The sequence below is a fragment of the Athene cunicularia genome, assembly GCF_003259725.1.
Source record: "Athene cunicularia isolate RWA chromosome Z unlocalized genomic scaffold, athCun1 chrZ_part2, whole genome shotgun sequence".
Classification (NCBI taxonomy): Eukaryota; Metazoa; Chordata; class Aves; order Strigiformes; family Strigidae; genus Athene; species Athene cunicularia.
This window is the reverse complement of record NW_020799143.1, coordinates 828,672-847,587: the sequence shown is the minus strand read 5'-3', so window position 1 is coordinate 847,587 and position 18,916 is coordinate 828,672. Positions and strand designations below refer to the sequence as shown.

General features: G+C 44.5%; 1 protein-coding gene across 1 annotated transcript in view; it reads left to right on the top strand.

Moving 5' to 3' along the window:
• Positions 1 to 18,916, top strand: part of RGMB (repulsive guidance molecule BMP co-receptor b) — a 32,548-nt gene that overhangs the window by 544 nt on the left and 13,088 nt on the right. The window contains 5 exon segments of the mRNA XM_026866016.1: positions 5 to 134; positions 5,079 to 5,128; positions 5,130 to 5,165; positions 5,167 to 5,247; positions 5,250 to 5,629. Of these exon segments, the coding sequence (XP_026721817.1) occupies positions 5 to 134; positions 5,079 to 5,128; positions 5,130 to 5,165; positions 5,167 to 5,247; positions 5,250 to 5,629 (677 nt within the window).

Sequence of the window (18,916 nt, the reverse complement as noted above, 5' to 3'; positions counted from 1 at the left end):
TCAGCTCGGGGATCTGTATGGATGGGCGTGGGGAGAACTCCGCCATTCCAGCGCCACCGAGGATGACCCGCCGCGCAGCCCGACTCTTGCCACCCTCGGCCTCCTCACCGCCCTGGGGCTGCTGCTGGACTCAGGTACCAGGGCTACCAGGGCGGGCTGATGGCCGTTGCGCGTGTGGCCCGGGGGCTCGTTGGGCACCGCCGCCGCGGGGCGGTGCAGCCGCAGCCTCTGCCTGGCCACGTCGGGACTGGGATGGAGGGCGGGTGTTACGCGCTCGGTCGGCGCGGACGCGGGCTGGTGCAGGCTTGTGGACAGAGTTTGCCTGGGCGCGCCCTAGTGCCGGCGTGGGCAGCGTGCGGGTAGCGGCCCTGCGACAGAGCGCCACGTCCCGCGTCCCTGTGCGGAGGGGGACAGGAGCCTGCGGTTGGGAAGGCTGATACAGCGCTGGAAGTGATGGGCGTGAAGCCAGGCGGCGCCGGTGTAGTGCGGCGGCCTAATTGAAGGCACGGGGAACTACTGTTCTTCAGGTAGAGCCAGCATTCGCGTGGCGGATTGGAAACTGGGGAGAAGGCGGGAAGGTACCGCGAACACTGCAGATGCCTGCCAAAGTGGTGTGCGTTTTCAACTCGGAAGACGTCTGAGCAGTTGTAGTTCTGTAAAATTGTTGTTCTGTCGCTTGAATGCTTTAATATATTTATAGTTTTAGTGAACTAAATTGTAGGGAGAGATCATTCGAATTTAGTAAAACCGCAGTTCATTCACCCCTCTGTACCAAGAATTCACTGAAAACAGGAAGCAGATTTCCTAAAGTTGCAAGGAGTATGGGGGCCTAGATTTATTAGACTATTCGATAACTTGCTCAGGGCTAAAGGCCAACTGGAAATTAATTTGGCTTCTGCAATCAAGGATAACAAGAAAAGTTTCTATAGGTATGTCAGTAGCAAAACAAAGTCCAGGGATAGTCTCTATCCTCTACTAGATGCAGGAGGAAATATGGTAACAAGTGATGAGGAGAAGGCTGAGGTGCTTAATGCCTTCTTTGCCTCAGTCTTTAATAGCAAGGTTAGTTGTATTGATGAAATCCAGCCTCCACAGGCAGAATTCAGAGATTGGGAGAACGACCACCCTGCAATCCAGGAAACAGTCAGTGACCTACTGCATCACACAGACAGACACAAGTCTATGGGACTGAATGGGATACACCCGAGAGTGCTGAAGGAGCTGGCTGGGGTGCTCACCAGGCCTCTTTCTATCATTTACCAGCAGTCTTGGCTGCCTGGGCAGGTCCCGACTGACTGGAAATGGGCCAGTGTGACGCCATCTATAAGAAGGGTCGGAAGGATGATCCGGGAAATTACAGGCCTGTCAGCTTGATGTTGGTACCCAGGAAGCTGATGGAGCAGCTCATCTTAAACACCATCATGCAACACATGAGGGACAGCCAGATGCTCAGGCCCAGTCAGCATGGGTTTGTGAAAGGCAGGTCCTGCTTGACAAACCTGATCTCCTTCTATGACAGGGAGACCTGCTTATTGGATGAGGGAAAGGCTGTGGATGTAATTTACCTTGACATTAGCAAGACTTTTGACACTGTTTCCCACAGCATTCTCCTGGCAAAACTGGCTGCTCGAGGTTTGGACAATCACACACTTGGCTGTGTAAAAAACTGGCTGGATGACCGGGCCCAGAGAGTTGTGGTGAACAGAGTTAAATCCAGTTGGCAGACGGTCACGAGTGGTGTCCCCCAGGGCTCAGTTTTGGGGCCACTCCTGTTTAACATCTTTATTGATGATCTGGATGAGGGGATCAAGTGCACCCTCAGTCAGTTTGCAGATGACACCAAATTGGGTGGGAGTGTTGATCTGCTTGATGGTAGGGAGGCTCTGCAGAGAGACCTGGATGGGCTGGAATGATGGGCTGAGGCCAGCTGGAGGAGTTTCAATAAGGCCAAATGCCGGGTGCTGCACTTGAGCCACAACAACCCCCAGCAGCGCTACAGGCTTGGGGAGGACTGGCTGGAGAGCTGCCAGTCAGAGAGGGACCTGAGGGGGTTGATTGACAGCTGGCTGAATGTGAGCCAGCAGTGCGCCCAGGTGTCCAAGAAGACCAATGGCATCGTGGCCTGTGTCAGGATTAGTGTGGCCAGTAGGGACAGGGAGGGGATCTCGCCCCTGTACTTGGCGCTGGTGAGGCTGCACCTTGATTACTGTGTTGTTTTGGGCCCCTCACTACAAAAAGGACATAGAGTTACTCAAACATGTCCAGAGAAGGGCTACAAAGCTGGTGAAGGGTCTGGAACACATGTCCTGTGAGGAGTGGCTGAGGGAACTGGGATTGTTTAGTCTGGAGAAGAGGAGGCTGAGGGAGACCTTATCACCCTCTACAGCTACCTGAAAGGAAGCTGCAGAGAGCTGGGTTTGATCCCCTTTAGCCTAGTAGGACAAGAGGGAAAGGCCTCAATTTGTGCCAGGGAAAGTTTAGACTATATATTAGGAAGTATTTCTTTACAGAATGGGTTGTTAGGCATTGGAATGGACTGCCCAGGGAGGTGGTGGAGTCCCCATCCCTGGCAGTGTTCAAGAGTAGGGTCTATTTAGAGCTTAAGGATATGCTGTAGGTGGGAACTGTGCTAGGCGAACAGTTGAACTAGATGATCTCCAGGGTCCTTTCCAACCTAGATGATTCTGTGTGAATTTATATATGATTAAAATAACACAACTCATAACTGAAGGGAAATATAAGAAAAATTTTGGTGCTTTGAAAGTCAGCCTGTGAACCATATTGTCTGTCATTTTTCTTGGTGTAGATATTTTTTGTGTGATTGAAAACACAAAACTAGGGTGGTGTGGTTTTTTTTTTCTCCCCCCTGTTCTTTGCAAACTCCATATCAGATAAGATCAGATAAGAAAATTACCACTTATAAAATTCATGGTCACACTTGATTGCAGGTTAGAGACTTCCTACTGCTACTCTATTGTCTTTGTATTTTAACAGGAGATTGTTAGCTACCCCATCACTGGCAAAACACATTGTCATTTAATTCATGGTTTAGGTATTCAGAATAAGTCATGTGTGTACTGACGCACAGGAGCATCAGCTAAGGGGCAAGTAAAGAAATTGCTAATATCCTCATATCACTGTGTGAATTGCAGAAAGCAACTCTGTTTAAAAATAAAAAGTGCTACAGTACTGTTCAGGACATTTTCCACTCCTCATGCCTTGGAAGTTTAGAAACTTTAATTAGGCCTTTAAAATCAGACTGGATACATGCCTATTTTACTTTGAGGACACACAAAACAAGTGGAAAAAATTGTAAAGAGGGGTTTGAGGTCAGGAAAAGGAGTATCTGTTAGGTATATTGTATTTTCCCTTTTTTCCCCACACTTCCATATATCTTTGCAAACGTTTTTGTTGAGTTCAAAATCTGCTTTATGACAGCTTGAAATTACAGATTAATGTACATACAGCTGAATTTTATAAGTCATAAAAGGAATCAATAAGTACAGTATGTTTTTAGTAGATAGTTTTGGGTGCTTATACAGGTATTTCATGAAGTCCTGCACATATTCTTTATGGAGGTCCATTTTCTGTTATGGCTGTTTTCAGCTCTTTGGATGGGAGGGAGCCCAATCTCTCTTTTCATTTGGGTTATTGTGATTTTAACCCCTGAGGAATGTGTGTCTGTTTCCTTGAGTGCAGTGTGCAATCTTGTTCATTTCATTTCTACTCCTCATGAGTTCATGTGTAAAAGTTACTTGAAGAAGACTGTTTTTAACTGCTGTGTGAATCTGGAAGGATTTCAGATCATCACAGAGCTATAGAGGGCTGTAAAACTCTAGTTTGCTTTCTGGGATGGTAATTATGCTTTCTTTCTGGAAATCAAGTAACTAGATAAGGTCTAACTGGTTTGTCCATGTAAACTGAACAGTGTACCTGTTGGGTATGTCTGATAAGTACTTCAGGTTTTCATAGGAAGAGGGTTTCTTTGCCCCTGTCATGTTACTGAATTACACTGTAAGAGGTACTGCTCTTGCAGTGTATGGATTCCTTAACTGACAGGTTGCACTTCAGACAGCTGTGGCTTTTCTCACTCATTAGTACCAGAAAGTGAGCAGTGAAGCTTTAACTATGACAGTGCCAGGGAAATAAACTGAATTTATGGCCTGCCCACTTCCCTCCCCTCTTTCCCCTTACCCTGCTTTCTAGAAGAGAAACATGGATTTCTGCTTTATTCAGCCTGTTTTTTTTCTAAACATATTACAGAGTCACAGAATCATTCAAGCTGGAAATGACCCTTGAGATCATCGAGTCTAACCATCAGCCCTACTCTACAAAGTTCTCCCGTACACCATATCCCCCAGTATCTCATCCAAATGACCCTTAAACACATTCAGGGATGGTGACTCCACCACCTCCCTGGGCAATCTATTCCACTGTCTGACCACTCTTTCGGTGAGAAATTTTTTCCTAATGTCATTTAAACCTCCCCTGTTGGAGTTTAAAGCCATTCCCTCTTGTTCTGTCACTAATTATCTTTGAGACCAGCACCAACCTCGTCCTTTCATGGAGTTGTAGAGAGTGATGAGGTCTCCCCTTAGCCTTCTCTTCCTCAAACTAAACAGTCCCAGCTCCTCATAGGATTTGTTCTCTAGGCCCTTCACCAGCTTCATTTACCACATCCTTCTGATGGGCAGGATTCTGTTTAAATTTTCAGTAACTTGTGTAAAGCACTGAAAGACTAAATGGACACTTAATGATTAACTTAAGCACAGAGTTGCATCATCATCTGCATATCTGGAAAGAAATACTGGGCTCATACTCAGCAGGAGTTAGTGCTCTTAATTTCCATCTAGACAATATCAAGTAATGGATTAAGTCATGCATGGGTCATTTCAGCATTTGAGATGGTCTGTGTTGCTATCTTTCTGCCTCCCAAAACCTTTTCCTGTATCATCTAGTGTATCCTTAATGGGTGAGCACTGTAAGTTGTCTTCAAGTTTTGTACAGTACCTGTGGATTTGGAATATGGTATTGCAATTTTAAGAAGTTTGCTTGATTTCTGTCTGTTTTGTGCTTAGGTGACTGCCAGCTGCAAACAACTTGTTGAATCCAGAAGTGCACCACTGATTTTTGTATTCTTAACTTCACATCTAAACTTGGCTCTTTGAGGGCTTTGATTTGGAATTCTGCAAGGCCCTGCGAGCATACTCTGCCTGCACCTATCACAGTTCTAAAATATGCCGTGGAAAAACCTAGTCTACTATTCTGCAGTGCTTGGAATCAGTGACTTCATGAGCCAGAGAAACTGTTCCAAAGATGGACCCACATCTTCCACCAACCCTGAAGTGACCCATGATCCTTGCAATTACAGTGGCCACACAGAAGCCAGAGAACATCAGGCAGTGGAGAATACTACTACTACTTACCTGTTTTGTGGGTTGTTTGGTGATCCTCATCTGAAGACTTTTAAGGATCACTTACAGACTTGCAAAGTGGAAGGTGCTTGGCCTCTTATAGACAGTAAGTACTTATCAGTGCAGGTGACTAATGTGCCTGTGGTCCCAGGATCCAGCACTACTGCTACAAATAAGGTGTAGATTGTTCTTAAGCACTGTGCATACATACAAAAGTAAAAGGTCAAGACAGTAGACCAAGTCACTTAGCTCTTAACAGTTAAGAAGTATAGTACCTTGAGAGTCTTCTATATAGAAGTCTAAAAAGGCTGTGGTGGTTTAAGCCCTGCCAGGACTGGAGACAATGTTGCTGTTGCCCCTCCCCCAGCCTCAGATGGTCAGGCTGGAAGTGAGGCACAAACCCCGGGTTAAAATAAGAAGAAATTTAATACAACAGTGTGTTAAACAACCTGAACAACAACAGTAGCAATGATAACAACAATAAACAGCAATACCAGTAAGCAAGACAAGAGATAGACAGAGAAATACCGCAAGTGGTTATGAAACAAGCCCGCCATGTGCTCCCCACCACCAAAGCCACAAAGGAAAAAGTTCCCGCGCTCCCATGCCTGGACCTGACTTCAGCATAGTATGAATAACCTGGCTGGAGATCCCTTCCCCCTTCTCTGCTGCGGAAACTTAATCCTATACTAGCTGAATCAGGACAGAAGGTAAAACCCTTAGCCTCTTCTGAGAATCAAACAAAACTTAAAGCAAGTCCTTTTCATCCTTCTGCTGTTACTAGTGTTGGTTTTGTAGGACAAGGTATGGCAGTTTGTGAGGCATTAAGCTGTTTTCTTGTTTGTGAGGCTGCTGGACAACTGTTACAGACATTTCAGTGCCTCTAATGCCTGTCTTGGGGTGGTGGAGAGGAAAGGAAAGATGCATATATACTCAGCAACATCTGTCTGAATGTCTTTAAAGCCTCTGGGGGTCTCTTGGGGGCAACAGAACAGAGAATAAATTCACGAGCATAAGTGGCAGTTTTTTCTCAGACATCGTGATGGGGGTTAAATGATAATGTTGTGCATTTAAACAGGCTTTACTTTTCTGTTTGTTGCCATATAAGCTTTATAATCACACTGTGTGTGGGGAGAACCATTCTTCTTGGGTTGTCTACCTGAGAAAAGGAGGTGGAATGTTTTAGCTACTGTTCCTGTTGATTAAGGATGCTTAACTATGGTCAAGTTCTGGGTAGTCTTGAAATTAATCAATGGTAGATTGATTTCTAGAGTGATTTATGAACAGTGAACTTCTTGCTTAACCACATTCAAGATACGCTTGCTTTCTTGAGTGATCTTGGCTTTCCTTTTGGAAATAATCTAATGCTGAACTGTCTTGTTTTCAGGTTGACTTCCTCTTTATTTCTCTGTTGTGCATGGCATCCACATGCTTTTCCTTTGCATTGTCTCCTCTGATACGAAATAGGAACATGTCATGATAAAACGTCTTGTGGTGCTTCTGTATCACAGCAGCAGGCTGAAGAGGAATTACTGTATTTTGTTTTGTAACACTCCCAGCAGTTCTGGCTTCTGCGAAGTAGGCCCCATCAGTATCACTGAAGCAGTCCCTGAATCTTCCCCAGACAGTTTGTCCTTCTCATCCCCAATATTCATGGAAGAAGCAAAGTGTCTTTTGCACATATACTTCTTGCTCGGGTCCTTGAGCTATGTTGACTTCAGCAAAGTGTACCATAAAAGCATGGGTATATGAAGAGAAATGTGAAGAAATCCTGCTTTGGATGATGCTTAGTGCTGTGTGATGGACTGAACAGTCTTCAGCATTTCTAATGCAACCTTCAATTTTGTTTCATCCCCAAAAAACCTGCTATGCATATCTATATATCTATCAAGTGATGTAATTTGAAATGAGGCTATTGCATCAAAATTTTACAATGAGTCTTTATGGTTTTCTGTTGTTAAATCTCTCCACTTCCACCTTTTGGCTTAGGCTATTTTTCAGGTGGTGACAAATGATGTTTGGTTTCTCAGATACTCACGTGCTTCACAGCTGTTGCAGGCCTCTGTAAAGGGAAGCTGTGACATTTTCAGTTAGTGCTTGGAAGGTTATGTAATGCATTCAAGTTTAAATTTTCCTATATGTATGTATGAATGCTAAAAGGTTTTGAGTGGCATTGCAAGACCCCTGTAGAAATGTCTTGTATGCTATGCAGTTACCTACCTATGAACTTTTAATAGCTGCCTTTCATGGATCACTTGTTCAGTCCTTTGCAGACTTCCCAGGAATATTTGATAGACCACTGGTCTAGTGTCATAAAACCTCCTGCTGAACATCTACTTATTCCCCAGTGCTTGATGAAATCAGTAGTAACTCATCAGGTTTGTGGTTTTGTTTATATATCCTTCACTGTCTTTTCCCAGCGACTGAAGTGGTGTGTAAGGAGAGCATTGGAATGTTTTCTCATGATGCTAGACATGAGGCAGGGCATGCAGTCCTATGCTGAAGGTAAAGCTGAGAAACGTGAATAGCAAGTGTTTTTTCGGCTGCTTTATGCAGACTTAGACATGTCATAGACAGACGCACTGTTGCATCTCATCTGCTTCCCTGATGCTCTCTCTTAGGAAAAGGAATGCTCAGTAGCCAAATCTAATGTCATAGTAAACATTGATGAGACAGTCTTTCAATGTGCATATTCTACTGGTTGGGTATTCTGTTTATAGATACTGGCATATGTACTTGTAATGAGTGTTCCCTGCCTCTCTAGCTTTCCTATTTATGTACCTGAATGCTGACTGTAACCTTTCCAGTACATATATTATGGCCATTTGTGTTTGAGGTAGTAATTGGGGAGGACGGGATGTGTCTCTGAATTTTTTGTAGCACCTTGGGTCTTCATTAGGGTTGGGGTATGTTCTGCATGATTTTGTGGTGATAAAAGCCCATGCCCAAAAGTACAACCCAGTCATGACAAACATCTGGGGAGGAAAATTGACTTGGGAACTATTACAGTAAAATTATGAGTAAAACTAGGCAAGATTAAAATCTGTTCCTAGAATGACAGGAATCTTCTGTCCTGCGTTAAAAAAAACCCCAACCACCAAACCAAAAGAACAACCAACAACCTTCAGATGTTTCCAGTCACTGCCTGTTCAGTAAGTAGTGTCACCTTCTTGCATGTACCTCATATCTGTTTTTTAACATCTGGATGAAGTCTTGATTCTTAGGCAGGTTTCACCTGAGCTCTTTCTTCAGGAATTTTGCCTGTAGTAGAGGTAGAAGACTTGAACGCCTGAAGTTGCATTTCTAGGTACAGGAGTTGGATTTATGTCTTGTGTGGTGGAAGGGCAAGACTGGGTTAAAGATTTTATGAGCAAATTCCTACCCTTGTATAGCCCTTGGGTTATTATCCATTATTGCTTTATCATGTAGGTATCAAGAAGTCCAAGGGCGATCGAAAGAGACTTCAGGGCCTTGGGACAACCAGTTAAGAGATCAGGAGCACAAGTAGTTTTTTATTCTATCCTTTCAGTTGCAGGGAATTATGTTGGAACAAACAGAAGGACCCAGATGATTGATATCTGACTCCGTGACTTGCTGACACAGGAAGTTCTGAACATAACTTATACGACCAATGTGATCAAGTTAATGCCACTTTATTAAATGATACACAGCAATTTATAGACTACTATAAAGTACACGCACAGCTACTTGATTGCTTATAGGCTAAAGCTACTTGTCCACGCACCCTTTTGCCCTCTATGATTGGTCCCGTTGTAGTGTCCATGCGCCGCTCTCCTGCTAGGCAAACATCTTGTTTTAGAGAGTCCAGCTTCCTTATCTTTTTGCTATGTATGCCGTTTCTTAGCCCCTTGGCCTTGCAGGTGTTCTTCACAGCAGCTACAGCCTGTTGTTACAGTGACACCACTCAGTCTGGATTGCTCATAATATGTCTGTTGTTTTCCAGCCATTCCACAGTGACTAGTGTCATCTGTAGAATTGTGGGGTTTTTGAGCACGGGTCAGTCTACATGACACTAGGCCTGCTGGTGACATATGAGGCATAACTTTCGCAAAGAGGGGAAAGGAGCTTTGTGTAAGTTATCAGGGCTCGTTGAAAGAGCTTTAAACTAGATTTGAATGGGGAAAGGGTTAAAACCAGGCCCATTAGTGATAAGCCTGGGGCAGCATGCCAGTCTTTGAGGGACAGTGTACTAGGGAGGCCCTTCAGTCTGTTCCACACTGTGCTGAGCACACTGGAGCATGTTTGAGCTGTTTCTATATTAATGTACACAGCATCTTAGCCATCTCAGTGGGGGTAGGGGTTGGAGATCCACGTGGCAGCAAAGACATAAGGGTTTTTGATGTGTTAAAAACCATGGAATCACCTGAGAGCAGTCATGTAAGAATTAGGAATTCTCCTCAGTAAAAGGAGGAAGGATCAACAGCCCAACTGAAGTGCATCTACGCCAGTGCAGGCAGCATAGACAACAAACAGGAGTTGGAAGCCATTGTGTAGCTGGAGGACTATTATATAATTGTAATCATGGAAACATGGTGAGATGACTTTCACAGTCAGAGTGCTACAATGCATGGCAGCAAGTTCTTCAGAAGAGTTAGGCAAGGCGTATGTTATGGAGTGTTTTGACTGTCTAGAGCTTGATGATGGTGATGAAAGTGTTGAGTGTTTATGGGTAAGAATTGGGAAAGGCCAGCAAGGCAGATATCATGGTGGGAGTCTATTATAGACCACCCAACCAGGATGAAGAGACAGATGAAGTATTCTATAAGCACCTGGGAGAAGTCCCATGATTGCTAGCTCTTGTTCTCATGGAGGACTTCAACTTAGCTGATGTCTGCTAGAAATACAATACAGTGGAGAGGAAGCACTCCAGGAGGTTCTGGAGTGTGTGGAAGATACTTCCTAACACAGTTGGTGAGTGAGGTAACTAGAGAAGGTCACCCCTGGAACCTGTTTTTTGCAAACAGAGAAAGGCTTGTGGGTGATGTGATGGTTGAAGGCTGTCCTGGGCACAACGATCATGAAAGATAAGAGTTTCTGATTCTCAGAGAAGTAAGGAGTGGGGTCAGCAGAACTGCTATCTTGGACTTCCCTTGGAAGGCAGTCCTGAAGGGCTAAGGAGTCCAGGAAGGCTGAACATTTTTCATGAAGGAAATCTTAAAGGCACATGAGCAGGCTGTCCTTACATGCTAAAAGATGAGTTGATGGGAAGAAGACCTTCCTGGCTGAACAGAGAACTTTGGCTGGAACTCAGGAAAAAAAAAGAGTATATGACCTTTGGAAGAAGGAGCATGCAACTCAGGAGGACTACACAGATGTTGTGAGGTTATGCAGGGAGAAAATAAGGCTGGAAGCCCAACTAGTTAATTTGTCTACTGCTATAAAAGACAATAAAAATATTTCTATAAATACATTCACAACAAAAAGAGGGCTGAGGAGAATCTCTATTTTTTATTGAATATGGGGAAACATAGTGACAAAGGATGAAGAAAAGGCTGAGGTACTTAATGCCTTCTCTGCCTCAGTATTTAATAGTAAGACCAATTGTTCTCTGGGTACCCAGCCCCTGAGCTGGAAGGCAGGCATGGGATGCAGAATGAAGCCCTATAACCCAAGGGGAAGTGGTTAGTGACCTGCTACACCACTTAGACACACACAAGTCTATGGGTTCAGATAGGATCCACCCAAGGGTATTGAGCTAGCTGGTGGAAGTGCTCACCAAGCAACTTTCAGTCATTTATCAACAGGCAACAGGGAGGTCCCAGTTAACTCAGGGTTAACAAGTGTGATGCCCATCTACAAGAAAGGATGGAAGGAGGATCTGGGGAACTACAGGCCTGTCAGACTGACCTCAGTGCTGGGAAGTTTATGGAACAGATCATCTTGAGTGCCATGTGTATTGGTTTGAGCCCAGATGGCAACTGTGCAGCTGCTTATCACTTGTTGCCCCTTAAGGATGAGAAGGAGAAAATAGAACAGAAAGGCTCTGGAGTGGAGACAGGACAGGGAAGGATGACTCACCCATTGTGGTCATGAGCAAAAGACACATAGTTAGGGGAAGAAAAAGAACATCAATTTAATTTAAACACCACCACCAATTCATTTAACAATCAGAGTAGGACATTGAGAAGGACATCTTAAAAACACCTTCCCCCCACCCCTCCCTTCTTCCTGGGTTCAACTTCACTCCTGGTTTCTCTACCTCCTCTCCCTGCAGTGGCACAGGGGATGTGGATTGTGGTCAGTTTGTCACCTATTGTCTCTGCTGTTCCTTTCTCCTCAGGGGGAGGAGTCCTCTCACTCTTCCCCTGCTCCAGTGTGGGGCCCCTCTTATGGGAGACAGTTCTCCATGAAATTTTTCTGACATTAGTCCTTCCCATGGGCTGTAGCTCTTCCTGAACTGCTCCAGTGTGGGTCCTTTGTGCAGGTTGCAGTCATCCCAGCAATGAACTGCTACAGTGGGGGCTTCCATCAGAGTCTCGGTCTTCTTTGGACACAGCTACCTGCTCTGGCATCTTCCACAGGCTGCAGGTGGGCATCTGCTCCACTGTGGACCTGCATGGGCTACAGGGGGACAGCCTGCTCTGTCACCACAGCTGCAGGAGGGGATTTTACTCTGGCACACTTCCCCCCTCCTCCTCCCCCCACCTCCTTTCTTCAGCTGACCTTGGTGTTTGCATACTATCTCCCTCACAACACCTTACAACCCTTCCTCCTCCCGTTCTCTTTCTTAAATGTGTTATAACAGCAGCACAGCCACCATTGCTGATTGGCATGGTCTTGGCCAGAGCCGAGTATGATTTGGAGCTGGGGGAGTTTCAAGAAGCTTCTTACAGGGGCCACATCTGTAGACCTCTCCCTGCACACACTAACCCAGCACACAATCACATGGCATATACATGACAACTAGGTAATCGGGCTCAATCTGCAGTGTTTTATGAAAGGCAGGTCCTGCTTGACTAACCTGATCTCCTTCTGTGACAAGGTGACCAGCTTAGTGAATGAGGGAAAGGATGTGGATGTTGTCTGCCTGGACTTTAGTAAAGTCATTGACTCTTTTTCCCACAGCATTCTCCTGGAGAAACTGGCTGCTCATGACTTGGATGAGTGTACTGTTTGCTGGGTAAAAAACTGGCTTGATGACCAGGCAGAAAGAGTTGTGGATGAAGTTAATTCTAGTTGGTGGCTAGTTATAGCTGGTGTTCCCCAGGGCTCAGCACTGAGGCCAGTTCTGTTTGTCTTTATCAATGATCTGGATGGGAGGGATCAAGTTCACCTTCAGTCAGTTTGAAGATGACACTGATTTGGGTGGGAGTGTTGATCAGCTTGAGGGTAGAAAGGCTCTCCAGAGGGATCTGGACAGACTGGATCGATGTGCTGAGGACAGTTGTATGAGATTCAACAAGGCTAAGTGTTTCCTTCACTTGGGTCATAACAACCCCATACAATGATTGGAAAAGGGTAGTAGGAAAGCTGCCCAGAAGAAAAGGACCTGGAGGTGTTGATTGACAGCCACCTGAATAGGAGCCTGCAGTGTGTCCAAGTGGCCAAGAAGGCCAACATTATCCTCAGAATATCAGAAATAGCATTGCCAGCGGGATTAGGGAAGTGATTTTCTGTTTGTAGCTGACACTTTTGCAACTGCACCTTGAATACTGTGTTCTGCTTTGAGTCCCTCGCTACAAGACAGACATTGAGGTGCTGGAGCATTTCCAAAGAAGAGCAGCAAAGTTGGTGAAGGGTCTAGAGAACAAGTCTAATGAGGAGCGGCTAAGGAACTGGGATGTTTAGCCTGGAGAAGTCTGAGGGGAAACATTATTGCTATCTGCAGCTACCTAGAAGAAGGTTGTAACGAGGTGGCTGTCAGCCTCTTACCAAGTAGGAAGTGATAGGACGAGAGGAAACTGAAGTTGTGCCTGGGGAGTTTTAGTTTGGATATTGTGAAAAATATCTTAATTGAAAGGGCTATCAAGCATTGGAACAGGCTGCCCAGGGAAGTGTTTGAGTCACCATCCCTGAAGGTGTTTAAAAGATGTGTAGAGATGTAGAGCTTAGGGACATGGTTTAGTGGTGGACTTCATAGTGTTAGGTTAACAGTTGGGCTTGATAATTTAAGGGTCTTTTCCTAAATGATTCTATGAGTTTATGAAATCCATAATAAAACACCAACATACAGTCAGACCTACACCATTGTACTGGTATTATGACATTAGTGAAGACTAGTATGAGAACTCAGAGTTGACAGTGTTGCTTTTGTTTAAGACACACAAACCAAGCAGCTTCTATGGATATATGAAGCTTCTACAGATACATGAAGGTCTTCTAGAAACTTAACTTTGGCAGCTCAGTAACACCATCCTTGAAAGACTTTGCATGTGCAGTGGGATTTAATTTGATGATAAGAATCATCAAGATTGGAAAAGACCTTGAAGATCACCTAGTGCAACCATTAACCTAACACTGACCGTTCTCAACTACACCATTTCACTAAGCACTGTGTCAGCTTGTCTCTTAAACACCTCCGGGGATGGGGACTCTGCTGTGGCCCTGGGCAGCTCATTCCAACACTTAACAACCCGTTCTGTAAAGAAATGCTTTCTAATATCCAGTCTAAACCTTCCCTGGTGCAACTTGACCTCTTGTCCTATGGCTTGTTACCTGGTTAAAGAGGCTCATCCCCTGCTCTCTGCAACCTCCTGTCAGGTAGTTGTAGAGGGTGATGAGGTCTCCCCTCAGCCTGCTCTTCTCCAGACTCAACAACTCCAGTTCCCTCAGCCACTCCTCATAAAGACATGTGCTACATACATGGTGAAGACCAGCTTCATTGCCATTCTTTGGACACGCTTGAGTAATTCAATGTGCTTCTTGTAGTGAGGGGCCCAAAACTGAACACAGTAATCGAGGTGTGACCTCACCAGGGCCAAGTACAGGGGTAAGATCCTTTCCCTGTCCCTGCTGGACACACTATTTCTGATGCAAGTCAGGATACCATTAGCCTTGTTGGCTACCTGGGCACACTGCTGACTCATGTTCAGCCAGCTGTCAGTCAACACCCCCAGGTCCCTCTCTGACTGGCAGCTCTCCAGCCACTCCTCCCCAAGCCTGTAGTGCTGCTGGGGGTTGTTGTGGCCCAAGTGCAGCCCCTGGCATTTGGCCTTATTGAAACTCCTCCAGTTGGCCTCAGCCCATGGCTCCAGCCTGTCCAGGTCTCTGCAGAGCCTCCCTACCATCAAGCAGATCAACACTCCCACCCAACGTGGTGTCATCTGCAAACTGACTGAGGGTGCACTTGATCCCCTCATCCAGATCATTAATAAAGATGTTAAACAGGAGTGGCCCCAAAACTGAGCCCTAGTGGACACCACTCATTACTGGCCATCAACCGGATTTAACTGTGTTCACCACAACTCTTTGGGCCTGGCCCACTAACCAGTTTTTTACCCAGCAAAATGTATGCCTATCCAAGCCATGAGCAGCCAGTTTTGCCAGGAGAATACTGTGGGAAACGGTGTCAAATGACTTCCTAAAATCAAGGTAGACAACATCCACAGACCTTCCCTCATCCAATAATAAGCAGGTCTCCCTGTCATAGAAGGAGATCAGGTTTGTCAAGCAGGACCTGCCTTTCATAAACCCATGCTGACTGGGCCTGATCATCTGGTTGTCCTGCATGTGTTGTATGATGGTGCTCAGGATGAGCTGCTCCATCAGCTTCCCGAGTACTGAAGTCAAGCTGACAGGCTTCTCATTTCCCAGATCATCCTTCTGACCCTTCTTATATAGGGTATCATGTTGCGGTAGAGACGGTCATGCGACAATTAAGTTAGGAGTAAAAGAAGAAGAAGTGGTGTGTTTATTGTTTTCTACATACTTTATATATCTTTTACAACTACTGCAAGCTCTAACATAATTGGCTAAACCCATAGCAACGGTACACCCATAGCAACGGTACATGATTGGATAGCTTTCTTAAAGTTTTACTTCTGAACATGATTAACACAGTTCCTTATCTACGTTCAACAGTTTCATGTTTCTTCCAGCAGATGTTCGCTGTCCTTGCTCCTTATCTGTGGTATGTCCTCCTGCATGCAGACTTCTCATGGGTACGGGATGATCTGGCTGAGGTTAAATTCCATCTGCTCTGCCAGGCGTTTAGCAGACCCACTGCCTACCCCGACAATTCCCCCTTTTTGTATTTGTGCTACAGATATTGCATGAGCAGCCTTCTGCAGGGCCCTTTGCAGGAGACTGAAAAGACATGACATTAAAGCACACTTATGATGACTAACAGGATCATTCCAGTCGTTCTGATCAAAGAGATCAGCCAGCCCGATAACCCCCATCCTTTAAACAACTTTGTTAGCCAGTCGAGACCATCATCTTCTGTCAAACGCTTAACACCATCTTTTAACTGTTGTATGCTCTTATGGATCGATTCAGAATGATCTGCAGTTGCTGGGGAAACCTGGTTGCAGCGAGGATTTAGAGTACCTTTCCTTAAAAGTTGGAAATCCTACGCGATGCGTCCATCCGTAGGTGAGGCATCCAGCATTGCTGCAAGCAAGTCCAGACTCTAAATCAACAGGCCAAAATAACTGGCAATTTTCTTTGTGCAGAAACATCTGATTTCATCCTCCTGTTGGGTTCCACCCAGAGCCTGGCCACCACTCAAGGGGGAAAACCAAAGGAGTTTCTAATAAGGTTAAACAATTGAGTTCTTAATTCGTGATATTGCTAAGCAAAGTTAGTTGAAAACACACATTCTGATAGCATTTAATCCTTATTAATAACTACATTCCATCTAAACTACATATTTCACTAGTGACTAGTAAGCCTAGATATTTCATTAAGGAGTTGCAATTACTGCATTTTCTCTTAAAAGAATTGGCAACTGCAGTGTAGTTTGTTCTGTTGCAGTAGCAAACTTTACCCAGACATTCTGCTTAAACGATCAGTCGAAGAGATCACAAACTGTCGGCACAGGGGCACTCACAGCATCCACAGCTGGATCCTGAGTGCTGGCTGCCTCTCACGCCTCAGGTGTGGTCGCACACACCTTGCCGGTAACCATCGGGAGCTGTGACCTGTGGAAACACAAGCATAACCTCTTCCCCAGGTTAATAACTTACGTGGTCCACTCCACTGGCCAGTAACTAAATCTTTAACATGTACTTTGATGCCCTTTTGCCAATTCTGTTTTGAAAAAAGAGAGGAAAAATGTTGCAATATAGGAAGTGTAGAAGCAACATCCCCATAATGAAGAAAATTAAGAACATAAACTGCTTTATCTAAACACGCCTGTGGTGGTTCCCCAACCATTCCCCCTTTTTGTTTTTGAAGCTGCTGCTTCAGCGTGCCATGTGCACGCTCGACAATTGCTTGTCCTGTTTGGGAATGGGGAATCCCTGTAATATGAGGAACACCCCATAAATTAAAGAATGTTTGAACTTTCTGTGAGGCATATGCTGGACCATTATCTGTTTTAATTTGACGTGGCACCCCAAGGACAGAAAAAGCTTTCTGTAAATGTTGGATTACATCCTTACTTATTTCTCTATTATGTGCTGTTGCTACCAAAGCATGTGAATAAGTACCAACAGAAACATGAACATATTTTTGTCGACCAAACTCAGGTATATGAGTAACATCAGTTTGCCACATCTGTAAAGCTTGAATACCTCTGGGATTAGTACTGAAATATACTGGAGTGTGAGTTCCTTGACAATCAGGACAAGCAGCAACAATAGACCGAGCCTCAGAATGAGACAAACTGAACTGTTGTCGCAGAGCTCAAAAACCTTAATGAAAAAATTGAGGTGATAAAACAGCTTGTTGTTGCATATTAGGAACAGTACTCAAAGCCATTGCAGAGACAAGAGCATCTGCTCTGTCATTACCTTCCATATAAAATCCAGGTAAAGTGGTATGACTACGTATGTACATGATAAAATAGGGTTCTGTGTGTGACTGAATAGTTTTCTAAAGTTCTAACAAAACCTCAAATAACATTTGATTGTTTGACGAAGTTAAGACTACTTTGTCCAGTCGGGAAACTAAGTTAGCCATATAAGCAGAATCAGTTACAATATTAATAGGAGCAGGAAAGGTACCAAAAACAAGAGTCATCGCACACAGTTCAACAATTTGTGGAGAACCCTTTGGTAAACAACTTTTGTTATTCCAGACATTATTCTTGTACCACACCACTTCTGCTTTACTAGTTTTTCCTGATCCATCCATGACTACGGTAAGGCCTTTAACAGGTTCTGGCTGGCTCAAGTGCTTCTGACCAAATGGTATTTCTTGAGCAAATTTTAGTAGCGGGTGTGATGGAAGATGATAAGACACTTGTCCTTGAAAGTCCACTAAGGCTGCTTGTAACTCATACTTGTTTTCAAGGCACCACTCAAAGTACCAGTTCTGAACAGGTAAAACAATCGTAGCTGGATCATGGCCTGTTAACTCCAAACAGCGTTTTCTAGCTTTTATGATCACATCAGCAGTTAACTCAAATAATCAAGGAGTAATTTTCTGTGGTCTGAATGATAAAAACATCCATTCTAAAATGTGTAAGGGGTCATTCCACTCAGGATTCCACTTCACCAAGGCACCAAATGGCACAGTTTTGTCAATCAGTACAAAGAATTGTACTGATTGAGACAGATCTATTTGAGAAACAAATTTTTTGTGTATGGATTGCTCCACAATATGAATTGCACTTAATGCTTCCTTATTTAATGTTCTGGGTTCTGTTGGATCATTGGAATTCCTTAACAATTCCAACAATGGTTGCAGCTGCGAATTGGTCAGTCCGAGGTAAGGTCTGATCCAATTCAAAAATCCCATTAATTTCTGCACATCATTGAGTGTTTTAACCTCGAGGTCAAGTTTCACAGGTTGGGGAATAACCTGCTTGTTCATAACTGTCATCCCCAAATATTTCCAGGGCTCTGGTTTTTGCACATTTTCAGGGGCAATAATCAATTCATATTGTTGCAATGATTCTCTAGTCAAATTCTCCATGTCACGCAACTGCTCCTCGCTGTTTGATGCCAACAAAATGTCATCCATATAATGATAACAATAACTGGTGGGAAATTCTTCCCGTACAGGTGACAATGCTTGTGCCACGAACCATTGGCATATTGTTGGAGAATTTTTCATGCCCTGCGGTAACTGCGGTAACCCTTCCAGTGGTATCTTTGTACAAGCTCTGCATGATTAACAGAAGGCACAGAGAATGCAAATTTTTCTTTGTCCTGAGAAGCTAACGGTATTGTAAATAAACAGTCTTTCAAATCTATAACTATGATTTCCCAGTTGTGAGCGATCATGGCAGGTGAGGGCATACCTGGTTGCAGAGCCCTCATCGTGGCCATAACAGCATTAACTTGCCGCAGGTCATGTAAAAACCTCCCATTTACCTGATTTCTTTTTGATTACAAATACAGGAGTGTTCCAGGGGCTCTGAGAGGGTTCAATGT